The sequence below is a fragment of the Lactuca sativa genome, chromosome 3 (genome assembly GCF_002870075.4).
Source record: "Lactuca sativa cultivar Salinas chromosome 3, Lsat_Salinas_v11, whole genome shotgun sequence".
NCBI lineage: Eukaryota > Viridiplantae > Streptophyta > Magnoliopsida > Asterales > Asteraceae > Lactuca > Lactuca sativa.
Genome location: NC_056625.2, coordinates 23,079,732 through 23,095,408, shown reverse-complemented (window position 1 = coordinate 23,095,408; position 15,677 = coordinate 23,079,732). Strand labels below are relative to the sequence as shown.

Below are 15,677 nucleotides of genomic sequence, written 5' to 3'. Positions count from 1 at the left end.
CCATTTTGGTAAATATAAAAATATAGTCATTTGTATTATATTTATAATAATCATTTGGTATTTTTTGAATATCATTTAACAAAATAATAATATTAATTAATTAATATTTATAATAATACTTAATAAAATAAAAATATAAATTAAGGACAAAATGATGATTTAGCAATTTGAACACGAAGACAAATGCATGTTACCAAAACCACAGATGCCGTTCAAAAAAGAAGAGGAAAAAAAACCAAAACCACAAATAATCTTGAAAAAAAAAAAAAACTATACTTGAATTTGAAAACGATTTAAACTAAATCCAAAAACCTAAAATAAACGCCTATAGACTATAGACCATTATGTTGTTTTCTCATTTATTAAATTGTGAATAAACTAAAAAAAAAAAAAAAAAAAGTAAGCGGGCCAGGAATACGAGAGTGAATTTGCAAGAATCTTTTCTGTTTCCCGCGACTGTAGTAGTAGTGTAGAGTGTAGACAACGCAAACCGAGGCTTGAAGCTCTTCTCTTCTCTTCTCTTGTCCTTTCTAGTTTCCATTTCTCCTTTCATCAATGGCTTCCCCATTATTCACCTACACCAGAATAAGTCTTCGCTGAAAGTTTTAGGGCTTGAAACTAGTCTATTGCTAAATCAAATCTGATGGACTCCGACTACAAGAACAAGGCCAGAACAGCGCTCTTCACAATAATGGCATTTGCTTCTTTTACTGTCGTTTTATTGCTCCTCTCCTTCAGCTACTACTGCTATTTACGCAACAAAGTGTCCAATTTCTTGAAAAGCCCAAAAGGTTAATCCTTCCTCGCTTTCTATTTTGACCAATACATAGATAGATCTACATTTGCGTTTATGTACTTTTTACTTGTATGCTAGTACACATCACCATTATACCCACCATAGTCTTTTGAGCATCGACTTCCAACTTTTCAAATTTCAATAGAAAAATGCATTCCATTTTGTGATGCCCAATGTTAATTGTTTATGCTCCACATGACATTTGACATATTTCTCTGTTCAGAAGGAATCGATTCTGTCGAAAAGGGCAATGGAGACGCAAAAAATCAAGTTATTACCGAAAACGGAATCCAAGTTTTCACCTTTAAGCAGCTGCTTTCGGCAACTGGTGGGTTTGGGAAATCAAATGTAATTGGACAGGGTGGGTTTGGGTTAGTTTACCGAGGAGTTCTTCATGATGGGAGAAAGATAGCTGTGAAGCTTATGGATCAGACTGGAAAACAGGGAGAAGAGGAATTTAGAGTGGAGGTTTGGCCACAGATAACAACATACTATTTCTTGCATATTTAGCCCTAAATCGAAATGAACTGAATTCTATTGTGAATTGTTCAGGTGGAAATGCGGAGTAGGCTGCGTTCACCCTATTTAGTTGGTTTGATTGGTTACTGTTCAGAGAGTCATCACAGGGTGTTGGTATATGATTTTATGGCCAATGGAGGTCTCCAAGAACATTTATATCCAATCAGAGGTATGTATGATGTATGCTTTGCTTAATAAAAAAAAAAAAAAGAATTCGCCTTCTTTGATCTGATAAACCATAATCGAAATTCCAAATCGATGTAAAAAATCGCTGCAGGATCTAATGCGATTCCTTCCAATTTAGATTGGGAAACACGATTGAGAATAGGTCTCGAAGCAGCAAAAGGTTTGGAGTACCTTCATGAACATGTTAGCCCTCCTGTAATTCACAGAGATTTCAAAAGCAGCAACATCCTTCTTGACAAATCCTTTCATGCCAAAGTTTCTGATTTTGGATTGGCCAAACTCGGGTCTTATAGAGCCGGTGGTCATGTTTCAACTCGCGTATTGGGCACTCAAGGATACGTTGCACCTGAGTAACAACTAACAACTATTATTAATTAATATATAATAATAATTTATAATAAATAATAATATTTTTGATTAACTTATTGTTGAAGGTATGCTCTGACTGGGCATTTGACGACAAAATCAGACGTGTATAGTTATGGTGTTGTCCTTCTGGAGTTGCTGACTGGTAGAGTTCCTGTTGATATGAAGAGGTCTCCTGGAGAAGCTGTTCTTGTATCTTGGGTCAGTTTTTTTTTTTTTTTTTTTTTTTTTTTGATCTGTAAGATTGGTATATATGAGTTGTGTTGATTTGTGGAAACAGGCTTTGCCACGTTTGACTGATAGGGAAAAAGTTATTGAGATTATGGATCCAAGTTTAGAAGGTCAATATTCGATGAAGGAAATCGTCCAGGTGGCGGCAATAGCAGCAATGTGTGTTCAATCGGAGGCGGATTATCGGCCATTAATGGCGGATGTGGTGCAGTCTTTAGTCCCTCTGGTGAAGCAGCATCAGAGGATGTATTCTTCAAAGGTAAGTAGTGCTACGCAGTCTCCTAGACTATAACAACCTCAATCCATCAAATCATGACTTTCAATTAGTGACATGAAATCAAATTTCTACCAAATGTATTATTGTTGTCTATCTAATTAATTTAATGTAAAGATTGATGCATGATGATTATGTTCACAAAACTGATATTGTAATAGATATGTTGGATGTGGTATTAGAGTATGGTTAATAATGTGTTTGATTTCATGATCATGCTTGTCATTGTAAAGACAACTTCAACCGAATGTCATACACCAGTTTGTTCTAACCATGCAACAAAAACACTAAAATTTTGGTGTTACAAAAATACTAACGCACCAAATTTTGTATTATATTATTTGGACGTGTTTTGCAAAACTAACAGGTAGAGGGTAGCTAGCTGATACCATTTTGTTAAATGCTAAGTGAGATAACTTTTAGATTTGCAGTGTTATGTTTAAACTAAATGCTAAAAGTTTATACTGTCAAATCACAAATGAGACTTTTTGCTCAAAAGAGAGGGTTTTGTCATATATTATAACTATTAAGTTCTTAGAAATATATTTTGTAAGAATAAGTCCCTGATATAAATATATTTTTAGATCTATTTTATTTTGCTTTTGAATGTAACCCAAAAGGAAACTCCTATTTATAATAATATTATCGGTTTGTTATGGCTATACTTATTAGGAACAGCAGTGAGTGTCAAGAAAAGTCCTATTTATAATAAAATTACTCTAAGAGTATGACTGACTGTGGAAGTTTGAATAAAATATTATTCTTGAAGTATTTCTAAACATGCAAAAGAAGGAACACAGATAATATGAACAAACATTGAACTTATTATTAATAATCACCAAATCAGCAATATCTAATATGTTCCATAAGATCAAACTACAAAATTATGTAATTAAACTAGTTCACTAGCAAATCTAATTCCATTAGATCTAGTATGAGCATCATGCTTAATCTGTGACAATGGTTTGGTGAGCGGATCTAGGGGTGTTCTTTTGGATGGATTGGTTTAATCCAATCCAATCAAGTGAATCCAAATTGATTTCGGTTTTCAAAATGTGAATCCGAATAGTCCAAACTAAATTCAAATCCGATCCGATCCGATCCAATTACGATTCGGTTGGATCGGTTTTTATAATTCGGTTTTTAAAAACTAAAACATTTTAAAATGACATATAATTATAATATTACTGAGTTTTACACATGAAGCAAAACAAATTATTTAGTTACGATTTGAAATTTTGTAAACAACTATTAAGAAGATATATTATATTTTAATATTTTATAGATAAAAAAAATTAAGAGAAAATGCATATTAATATTTTTTATTAGATGAAAATTTTCAAACTTATTTCAAAAAATAAATTACAAAATGAATAAATAATTATCGATATATATTAAAAATAAATAAATAATAAACTGTTATTCGGTTTTTTTGGACTATTCGGTTCTTATTTTATAAACCATAACTAATCCAAAATCTAAAATAATAATTCGGTTTTGTCGAAAACCAATCCAAATATCCAAATATCCGAACCAAATAGTCCAATCCAAATTGTCCAATTGGACGATTCGGTTTTATCCAAATACTGAACAGCCCTAAGCGGATCAACTTGATTATCTTCTGATGGTACTCTGCTCACAATGATGTCTCAGTCTTCAACTAGCTTCCTTATATAGTGGAATTTTCTCTGTACATGTCTTGTGTGCTTGTGATCTCGAGGTTCTTTAGCTAAAGCAACTGCACTCTCGTTATCATAGTCGGTTCGTTCGGTTATGCTTGGAACAACACCCAAATCGTTGATGAACTTCTTCAACCACATTGCTTCCTTGGCCGCTTCGTTGGCCGTAATATACTCTGATTCTGTAGTTGGGTCTGTTATAGTCTCTTGCTTGGAACTCCTCCAAGTCACTGCTCATTCATTAAACATGACTACAAAACTAGACTGCGGTCTAAAATTATCTCTATCGGTTTGGAAACTTGCATCCACATATCCTTTGACACTTAGCTCTTCTTTACCACCATAAACCAAGAACATGTCTTTAGTCCTCCTAAGATACTTTAGAATGTTCTTGACTGTGATCCAATGACTTTCACCAACATCTAATAAAAAGTTATAAGCTCCGAGGAATCGATGTGAAAAAAAATTATGAAGAACCATTCCACGGAGCTACCTCCGAGGAATGGTTCTTCGGAATTTTTTTTTTTGCCACATCGATTCCTCGGAGCTTATACTCATTTCGCGGATTCGTCGGAGCTCACCTTCGTTGAATCTTGAATCCATGTCTATACCTGGAAAGTTTTTGTTGTGTTTATTTTTTGGAATTTAACCACAAAGAACGTCAATATTCAGCAAAATCCCTTAAATAAGAGAAGTTCAAGAGTTGTGGTGATTTCAAATGTATATAGTTCAAGATAAAAAATTTATCTTGAAACATATTTATTTGGATGACTTCTTTTATAAAGAAATTTGAATGAAAAAGATTTGACTATAAATTAAAACCGAGAAAATCACCTAGATAGTTTTTAGGCTTTCAAAACCTTGATTATCATATTCACCTTTAGTTTTCCCAACATATTTTATCATTTTCCTTTTTCTTTCATTTTGAGTAACCAAACATAAAATAAAATTCTTATATATGCAAACATTTCAATTAATAATATAAATAATTAACATAAGTTGCACGGTTAGGAGTTTAAAATGAATATGATTCAAGATATATGATTTATCTTAAATCATATTGATTTGGATGACCTCCTTTATAAGAGTAATAAAGATATCTAACATATTTCTTTGAATTTATTTTACATAATTAAATATTTTAACATTATTAGAAAGAATAAGAAAAGTCCTAAGTTTCGAATCATTATGTTGCAACTAATTTTTGCTTGTTTTAATATATATATATATATATATATATATATATATATATATATATATATATATATATATATATATAAAGTAGTATAAAAATAAAAGTATTTTCATTATTTTAAATAATGTTTTATAATACGATCTTGTTAACGTCTTAGTGCCAATGTGGGATTAGCCAATTTGGTAGAGCCTTTGCCTATTAAATTAAAGGTCTCTGAGTTCTAATCCAGACATATTTCTACTAACTTGGTGATACTAACTTTTAACCACTAATCAACCATTCAAAAAAAATAAAAAATATTAATGCCTTAATAGGTTGTTTGAATCTGAGAAATCAGTGTTGATTTTTTTTCGATGTTAAGGTTAAGAGGTGGCCCAAGTACGTTACAACAACAATATCCAAGTCTCGTGTATTAGAGATAAACCTTAATTATAGATAAAATTTATCTCTTCTCATTTAAACATGTATAATTTGTTATTAATTTGTATTCCTCATGTATTATATCTAGTAATGAAATACATAGAATCATTCAAGTTGAATATTAACTTCGTATATGGTATCAGACTAGGTTTTCCCCTCTTATCTTCTCATCATGGTTGGCGGCTCCTCATCCTCCGATTCTTCTCTTTCCCTAAACACAATCCTTCACATGATTTCTCGAAGTTCCAACTTAGCAGTATGCAGCCCAAAGTTTGAATATGAGATCGAGTGGTTTCTAGCCGAAACAATCTAAACGAGAATTGAAGATCTCGTCAACAGTAGTGCAACAGTGAAAGAAAGACGAAAACGGACGTCAGATGAAGAAGTTATGAATTTCTAACGGAGTTTTCCTGTCCTGGCCTAATAAAAATAATATAATAAAAATAAAGTCAAAATTAGCCGACGGAGTCTAAACGAGAGTTGTAGAGCATAATCTCACCTATGCGTGTATATAAAAAACGTTTAAAACAGAGCTCGTATGCGAAAGATATGAATTTTAGAAGTTCGGGGCACGAACCCCGACACTGTGTCAGAGTTCACGACGTGAACTCAGTAATAACGTCTCCTGGAGCCTGTCAGACTCAAGTTGCGATGACACACCTGATGATGACTGAACTCATGACGTGAATATTTGAGATTCACGACGTGAACCCAGAAAAATGGCCCTATAAATAGAAATCGAAGGGCAACCGATTTTGGTTGCTAATTCCTTCACTCTCTCACTCCTGATACCCTCTCTAGCCCTTTTGAAGCTTCCTTGAAGCCCCGGTATCATCCCGACACCCGAAGCAAGTCCCGACGCTCCGAAGATCCCGAGAAGAAAAGAGTTTTCGAGCCGAAGCTCTGCCCGCGAGAAGCTCGGTTCGTGAAGATATCTCGGTTTCATCGAAGAATACTACTTTAAGAGTCATAGTGCTTTCCGATAATCGTCTTATCAAGTGCTTGTATATTCCCTTTCATGAACATGGTTTTAATACAAGTATTGTTTGAATGTATTAAATATATGTTTTGTGTGAGTTATTTGATGATGTCTGAATTATGTGTTAAAGAACATACCTGATTGTTTTTTATAACTTAGGTTAAAGAGTAAACCTAAGGTTTGTTATAATGGTTATGGGGTAGTATCTCTTTATGAGTACGAGCGAGATATATACGGAGAATAGAACTTTAAAATATGTCATTGATCCAAAAGCATGGATTAGACATAGTTATTCGTCCCTAGTCCGAGAGTATGAATTGGACTTAGTTAATTGTCATTAATCCAGGAGTATGGATTAAGACTTAGTCAGTTGTCATTAATCCGGGAGTATGGATTAAGACATAGTCAGTTGTTCTTAGTCCGGGAGTATGGATTTAGACATAGACCAATTGTCCCTTATCCAGGAGTATGGAATGGGCACAATCATGGACTCGAGAATATGGATTAGATCCGGGAGTAAGAGTTAAAATTTAAGGTTCAAGGGTATGGATAGTCTCGTTGAGAGGATTGACGGGGTGGGGTAAGAGTTGGTTATATATATGGAGAAAATTTTATATTTTGTAAATTCTAAATTATATATATGTTATAACATGGTGGGATTGAAATCCCTATGTACTCACCAGACTTTCCAAACCTGACCCACTTAATATTTTTGTATCACAGGTATCGATACAAAGACACATTACACTGAGAGATTAAAGAGATGTATATCATTAGTGTAGATGAATGTAAGTTCAGTTTATGCTTATGTGTCTGTATTGACCAGGACATCCCAAATGTTTTAAAATGAATAAAATACATCTCTTCGGAGATGCTTGGATAAAGTATTTATCATGTTTTTTGGGAACAAATTCTGCAACAGTTTTCTTTAAAAGATTTCTCTGATTTTAAAACAAAACATAAACGAATTGATCTTTTCTGACCGTGAAATTTGGGGATGTCACATCTCTTCTCGAGAATCCATACATCCCTTATCAATGTATGGACAACTATCTCTTGAGCACAAGTTTAGGTTCGGCCTCAATGGGAAAATAAAATGGAGCACCTAACAACGCATCTTTACAGACCAAGAACTACGAGATCACCCCTTTAATTCTGGGGTGACGGAGGGATCATACCAATCGAGCCTTTTTTCATGCTTTTCCCCAAGGTTTGGAGAAAGCTGAAATCAATAGGATTTCCCTTATCCTCCCTTACCGAAAGGAAGAGCATGAAATTCTTTTTGCTTCCCGAAGGGACCAGGAGATTGGATCTAGTCGTAAGAAGAATGCTTGGTATAAATAACTCACTTCTTGGTCTTCGACCCCCTTAGTTAGTACGAACGCCCTCGATCGGTGCAATGGGATGTGTTTATTTATCTATCTCTTGACTCGAAATGGGAGAAGGTTTGAAAAAGGATCTTAGAGTGTCTAGGGTTGGGCCAAGAGGGTCTCTTAACGCCTTTTTTTTCTTCTCATCGGAGTTATTTCACAAAGACTTGTCATGGTAAGGAAGAAGGGGGAACAGGCACACTTGGGTTGTATGCTGCGTTCGGGAAGGATGTATCTGTAACGCCCGGGTTTCAGGGCTAAGCATTTTTGTCAATGTAATAGTCTAGGTCAACTCTTGTAACTCTTTTTGAAGTAATAAAGATGAAATATTTGAGTATTATGTGAATTATATGTGTTTATTATTTAATTATAAATGTATAATTAATAAAGAATAAAAATGAGCGTCAAAATTAAAGTGTGAGATAATCCCGATATCTCTACATAAAGTTGTAGAATATGTCTCAAGGTTTCCGTGCATATAAGGAACGCCGAAATCCGAGTTATAACGAAAAAGTTATGACCCGTCGAAGTTTCACGACAGAACCGGCACGATACCGGGAAGCGTGAATAGTGAATTTACGATAGAGCGAGATTTAGCCTTAGCAATCTAAACAAAAGTCATTGAATATGTTAAACTAAGAACATCGATAAAAAGAACGCCCAAATCTGACTTCGTATGAAGAAGTTATGAGATTTTAAACAGACCAATCCTGTCCCGGCCTGTTAAAAATATAACTTTAAAAATAAAGTCAAAATTAGCCGACGGAGTCTAAACGAAAGTTGTAGAGTACGTCTTCACCTACGCGTGGATATAAAGAACGTCAAAAACGGAGTTCGTATGAACGAGTTACAAATTATAATAGCATATTTACGTATTAAAATAAAGTATAAATCATGTATACGTACACATATATATACATATGTATATATCATTAGAAAGGTATCGACGATGCGGTCATTATAAGACTAATGTTGAGTTCTTTCGACATTAGTTTAGTACAAATATCATTAAATCCATTTATAATAGTATTATAGAGGGGTGTTTAGTTGTCTATATAATTAAAAGGTCATTAAGTAATTATGGAGGGTAGTTTTTGAAAATTCAATTAGTATAAATAAGAGCCTTGGGCTCTCATATTTCTTGCACCATTCTCTTGATTCAAGAGTCTTTCTCTCCTTATCCCCCGAGCATTTCAGTCCCTCGTGATTCGACTTCTCTTTCTGTAGCTTAGTATAGTAAGGTGAGCGCTGAAGCGCTGCACGAATCTTTCTTAGAAAGATTCAGCGACGAAGTTCTGCCCCTGCAGAGCCCGACTCCTAGCTAAAACCCCCTTGTAAGTAAGTTATGCTTACCTTATTTTAATATAGCTTATATTTAAAATTAGTATTGTTATTATGAACTTATAATAAATATTTGAGCTATTATTATAACTTATATAAGTGTCGTTATAATATTTTTTTTTAACTACTCGCGGTACGGAGAATCTGGTTTGAAGGGCCGCATAGGGTTGTTGGATTTCAGAAGTGCTATATGCCAAAATGGTCCTGCCCTCCGGTGTTTTATGTCTGGCCCCTGTCTGTACATAGTGGTTGGAAAATATTGTTTAACGCTTATATAATAATAATAATACTAAGACTAATAGTTGGTCATGGTAAATATTAGACTAAAATTTAGCGATAATAATGCTAGGTTTCGTCGAAGGAAAATAGAATCGTTAGAAGCAAGCGTTGCCTGATTTTGGAATCATCACCTTAACAAGTGAGTGCATAGTTACTTTCAACTTACACATAGATATGAAGTATTTTATATAAATTACGTGCTATGTGTGCATATTATCTGAATACTTGCTATCTATGCTAGATGAACGTTGTGATACATGTTTTCAATGATTTAAACTGTATATGTATTTTATATCTACGAAAATGTTGGGGTAAAACATGGGTAGATGCAATAGGTGATGTGTGATAAAATGATGAGAGGCCTCGATGTTGATGTTGTTGATTCTGTCATCTAGCGGAGTATGGATGACGACCACGGACTCTTCTAGACAGTCTAGTGGAACACTAGCAGGCTCGCAACCTGTAGGTGTTTGTGAACGATATGTTCACCGGTGTACTCCATCCCCCACATGGTTGCCTTTAGGACATTTATTGCTGAGGAATCCCCTTAGCAGTAGTGTCCGTCCCGATGATGATCCTTAGGCTAGGTCCCTTATGATAGGTGTTTAGGGATGTAAAGTGAGGATAACGGGAACGGGTAATCGGGTTATTGTTGATCGATGAAATTAATAAACTTATTTATTGTGGGTTGAAAACCCTATGTGCTCACCAGGCTCCCAAGCCTGACCCACTCAGTTTTATGTATTACAGGTAGTGGCGCATGAGCATAGGTGTGATGTTTTGGACGAGGGATTACGGATATAGGCCTGTAGATATGAAATAATGTAGTAAGGCTTATATTGTACTGTTTATGCTTTTGATCTGTACGAACATGACATCCCGAGTCTTTTAATGAAATACATTTCTATGGAAATGCTTTTGATAAATCTTTATCATATTTTTGTTTTGGGACAAATTCCGCAACACTTTCATTTAAAATGTAACTCTAATTTTTAAACAAAGCATAAACAAACTGGTCTTTTCTGGCCGTGATTTTGGGGATGTCACAATATCGCTCTCGAAAAGGAATCTATTGATTCTCTCCCAATTGGTTGGACAATAGGTGCGATGATTTACTTCACGGGAGAGGTCTCTGGTTCAAGTCCAGGATGGCTCAGCTGCGCCAGGGAAAAGAATAGAAGAAGTGTCTGACTCCTTCATGCATGCTCCACTTGGCTCGGGGGATATAGCTCAGTTGGTGGAGCTCCGCTCTTGCAATTGGGTCGTTGCGATTACGGGTTGGATGTCTAATTGTACAGGCCGTAATGATAGTATCTTGTACCTGAACCGGTGGCTCATGTTTTCTAAGTAATGGGGAAGAGGACTGGAACATGCCACTGAAAGACTCTACTGAGACAAAGATGGGATGTCAAGAATGTAGAGGAGGTAGGATGACAGTTGGTCAAATCTAGTATGGATCGTACATGGACGATAGTTGGAGTCGGCGGCTCTCCTAGGGTTCCCTTATCGGGGATCCCTGGGGAAGAGGATCAAGTTGTCCCTTATGAATAGCTTGATGCACTATCTCTCTTCAACCCTTTGAGTGAAATGTGGCAAAAGGAAGGAAAATCCATGGACCGACCCCATCATCTCCACCCCGTAGGAACTACGGGATTACCCTAAGGACGCCTTCGGCATCCAGGGGTCACGGACCGACCATAGAACCATGTTCAATAAGTGGAACGCATTAGTTATCCGCTATCATGTCGGTCAGTAAGGGTCGGAGAAAGGCAATCACTCATTCTTAAAACCAACGTTCTTAAGGCCAAAGAGTCGGTGGAAAAGGGGGAAAGCTTTCCGTTCCTGGTTTCATGTAGCTGGATCCTCCGGAACCACAAGAATCCTTAGTTAGAATGGCATTCCAACTCAACACCTTTTGAGTGAGATTTTGAGAAGAATTGCTCTTTGGAGAGCACAGTACGATGAAAGTTGTAAGCTGTGTTCGGAGGGGGGGAATTATTGTCTATCGTTGGCCTCTATGGTAGAATCAGTCGGGGGACCTGAGAGGAACGTCGTGATTTCGATTGTTCAACAACATTTTTGTCTTTAAGCTTTGTCTTCTTCGGCTTTGGTTCGGACTGCTTTGGCTCCACTTTTAATGCTTCTAGGAACTCAGAAATTGCCTCTTCTTCAGTCTCGATCATCATGACATGAGATTGAGTCTTTTTATCGGGAAATTGTGAAGATAATTTTTCGTTCACCAAAGTTGTTAGTTGACCAAGTTGAGCTTCGAGATTGTGGATTGATGCTTGATGATTTCTTAATAGGGTTTGCTGGTCAATCATCGTTGCCTGTTGTTCTTTCATCATTATTCTTTGATCTTTCAGTGATGCATCAGTATCATCATGCCTTTTCTCTGAAGCTTCCATAAAACGAACTAGCATGCTCTCCAAGTCAACTTTCTTCTCAACTGGTGGTTTCTCTTTTTGGTAGAAGCCTCAGCCAGTCTGCCTATATTTTTCTTCCTTTTGCTTCTTGAATTCATCATATGGCAGCCACTCCTTCTTTGGTTTTCTCCAGTCTTCATCAAATTTATCCCTACTAGAGTAGCAAACTTGAGCTCTTTTGTTCCCATTATCATCTAAGTGGCAGTCTTTGGTCAAGTGTGGACCATTGCACCTTTCACATCCAACTCTAATTTCATGGATTGACTGGTCCATCTTTGTCATTCTCCTATCCATATTATTAAGCATGGCCAGCACAACAACCATGTCTTCAGAACTTCCTCCCCCAATTCCTTCTAACGCCTTCATTCCATGGATTGTGGTACTCACGAGAATGCTTTGCGAACTCTTCAATTAATACCTTAATCTTAGCCGGATTTTTCTTAGTAATTGGTCATTGAGAATCAAAGAGTTGTCTTGTCATGACATTGACCCCATCATAAAATATGGACACTTCTTGTTGAATGTTAAGATCATGTTGAGGATAATTTCTTAACAACCCTTTATAGCGTTCCCATACCTCATAAAGTGACTCCCCTGGTTGTTGCTCAAAATTAGCTATCGTCTTCTTGAGTTTAACCATCTTCGATGGTGGGCATAATTGTTCCAAAAATTGTTCGCGCATATAGGCCCAAGTAGTGATTGCACTAGATAGAAGTGCTTTTAACCAATCTTATGCAGGTCCCTTAAAAGTAACGGGAAGCATCCTTAACAAGACTGTGTCTCTAGTGACATTCGGGACATTGAAATAGTCTGCAATGTCATTGACCTCATCTAGATGCTTAAAAGCATCCTCATGATCCTTTCCATAAAATGGTATATCTTTAAGTGTGGTAAGGATGTGTCCTCAGCTCGAATGTGACAGTGGCAGGAATTGCAGGTTGTACTAGACCCGGACCAACATCGTCTCTTATTCGCAATGTATGTCATCTCGTTTTTTGGCAGGTCTTCGGGTTCACTCCTATGTAGTTTGAATTCTGGGTCGGATTCGTATTCAGATTCTTTTGGATTAGGTATTTGATCAAAATTTTCAACCTTGCTCTTTTCCTTTGAAAATGTGCTTGAATCTCCCGTTTTCTTCCCCGTCTTTTTTCCAAAAGCAGATTTGAGGTCTTTGAAATGCGACTTCTTTGGTGTTTGGTTCATTCTTGCGTTCTTATCCATCTGCTTGTGAATGGCCGACTCTGGATCTTCAAGTAGTGGCACCAAAGGTGTGTTGGAACCTCTAGTCATGAACTACTGCAAAATAAACAAAAATAAAAATGTAAAACTGAACAAAAACAAAGAAATAGAAAAACGACTGGATTCATGTCATGAGTCTTAAAAGCTCACGTCGTGAGTTCGGTGCTGAACAAAAAAAAACTAAGCTGAAAAATAACTTTTTGCAGGTTTTACCCCACAAAAAGGATCGATTAACCTAAAGCAAATAAATTAACAACTAAAATGGTCGTTCACCGGCAACGGCGCCAAAAACATGATGCGGGCAAATAGCTACACCTAATTTTAAATTTATAACCTAACTAACTTAACTAACTAAATTGCACTTAGGCAGTGTTCCTAAACAAATTATAGATAGTGTAGGTAAGTTGGGTGTCGATCACATGAAACAGTTTTAACTAATTAATTTACCTACTATTAAATTAACCTAAGATTCTAGCAAAGTAATGGTTTTTATTTAATTTTGCAAGTTTAGAAAAAACTTAATTCCTTAACAATTATTCAATCAATTAACAAAAACACTTATGTTAGTTAAATCCACTTTCCCTCAATGGTTTTAAATAATACTTATGACAATTATGTTGGTTACCGATTAAGACATTATTAGCAATTCAATTCCAAATTAACTAATATTAAACTAATTCATGTAGAGCTATGTATGGTCACACATAATTTAACACATAATCAATTTATTAAATAGAATTGGAGCTATGTAAGATTGAATTAACAAACATAATTTTGGTCACAATATGAGTTCTCTAGCACAGCTAAATTTAACAATTCAATTCCTTAACTAAGATTGATTCGATCTTAGCTCTAATAATCTAATGCTCACTAAGTTACTAGGTATTCAAATTCATGCAGATTAACGGTCACTAACTACACAGAATAAGAAGTTTTAAGCAATCTAATTATCAAATCAAAACATGTTAGGTATAATCAATCAAACACAAGACATTAACCAACAAGAAAAATCTAAATTAATAGAATAAAACCATGAGTTCCAGCTTCGTCTAGCTAACAGAAACAACTAGATTTAGCTGGACATTCTAACAAATAAACACAAACAATTCATAATAAAAAAAAAACATGTTAATGTACCAAACTACAAAGTAGATTATGAACTTCTTCTTCTTTGGTGTTAGAACTAATTTCCAGGCCTTTCTCTCTTTTGAAATTTGACTTCTGAATCCTCTCTACAGTCAGCCAACCTCCCGAAAACGTAAGAATCAAGTTTTATTTATAATTTTCGAATTATCCACACTCACGTCGTGTGACATCCCCAAAATCACGGCCAGAAAAGACCGATTTTGTTTATGCTTTATAAAAATCAGAGTACTTCATTTTATAAAAAGGTTGCGGAATTTGTTCCCAGAAAAACATGGTAAATACGTTATTAAAACATTTTCGAAGAAACGTATTTATTTCATTTTAAAATGTTTGGGATGTCATCGTTAATACCGAAACATAAGCATAAACAGACTTACAATGATTTACACTAGTGATCTACATCTCTTTTAAATCTCTCAGTGTAATGTCACTTCACTTCGTCACCTGTGATATACATAAACTGAGTGGGTCAGGTTGGGAAACCTGGTGAGTACATAGGGTTTTCAACCCACAATAATATAATTATTATGTTCAATCAAACAATCAACCCAATTACCCATCCCCATTATCTTCTTTACTCTTTAAGGATTTAACCTAAGAGTCATCTATCCTGCATTCGTTTATTCCGAAGTCCCTTACTTCCAGGGTTATGGGACTGGCACTAAATCCATAGCTGTCAATGTTCGTTCATAAAGCACTAATTCCATAGCTGCTATAGTCTATTCATCGGGTACTAAATCCATAGCTACCAGTTTTTATCTAATAGGTACTAAGTCCATAGCTACCAATGTTCAACAGGTACTAAGTCCATAGCTACCAATTCCTACAGGTACTAAATCCATAGCTACCAACATCTAAAAGGTACTAAGTCCATAGCTACCGGTGTTTGTCCCATAGGCACTAGTCTGTAGCTGCCAATGTATACTCACGTCATCTTCTATCTCTCATCATTCATCTACCCATCTCATACCCAACATTTTCGTATATATAAAATACGTATACAGTTTAAGTCCTTTAAAACATGTATAAAACGTTCAACCAGCATAGACAGCAAGTATTCAGATAATGTGCACACATAGCACGTAGTTTATATAAAATACTTCATATCTATGTGTAAGATGAAAGTAACTATGCACTCACTTGAGAAGGTGGTGACTCGGTACTCGGACAACGCTTCGTTTACTTTAAAATAATTTCCTTCGACGAAACCTAGTATTATTACCACTAGATT

At 35.5% G+C, this 15,677-nt stretch overlaps 1 protein-coding gene and 1 non-coding gene across 4 annotated transcripts; both read left to right on the top strand.

The window, feature by feature from the left end:
- Positions 1 to 430: 430 nt before the first annotated feature.
- LOC111907357 (probable serine/threonine-protein kinase PBL7) lies at positions 431 to 2,582 on the top strand. Of its 3 annotated transcripts, none has more exons than XM_052769188.1 (6): positions 431 to 791; positions 1,023 to 1,264; positions 1,349 to 1,484; positions 1,593 to 1,851; positions 1,936 to 2,068; positions 2,148 to 2,582. In XM_052769188.1, the coding sequence occupies exons 1-6, from the start codon at positions 644 to 646 to the stop codon at positions 2,388 to 2,390; spliced, it is 1,161 nt and encodes a 386-aa protein (XP_052625148.1). In that variant the 5' UTR covers positions 431 to 643; the 3' UTR covers positions 2,391 to 2,582. The 3 variants fall into 3 exon arrangements, with proteins under 3 accessions (XP_052625148.1, XP_023758896.1, XP_023758894.1); XM_023903128.3 differs by having other exon boundaries at positions 1,020 to 1,264; positions 1,620 to 1,851; XM_023903126.3 differs by having other exon boundaries at positions 433 to 791; positions 1,020 to 1,264.
- A 10,006-nt stretch (positions 2,583 to 12,588) lies between these two features.
- On the top strand, positions 12,589 to 12,695 carry LOC111907404 (small nucleolar RNA R71). Its single transcript, XR_002855562.1, has one exon. It is a non-coding gene; the product is annotated as a small nucleolar RNA R71 (small nucleolar RNA).
- The last annotated feature ends 2,982 nt before the right edge of the window (positions 12,696 to 15,677 follow it).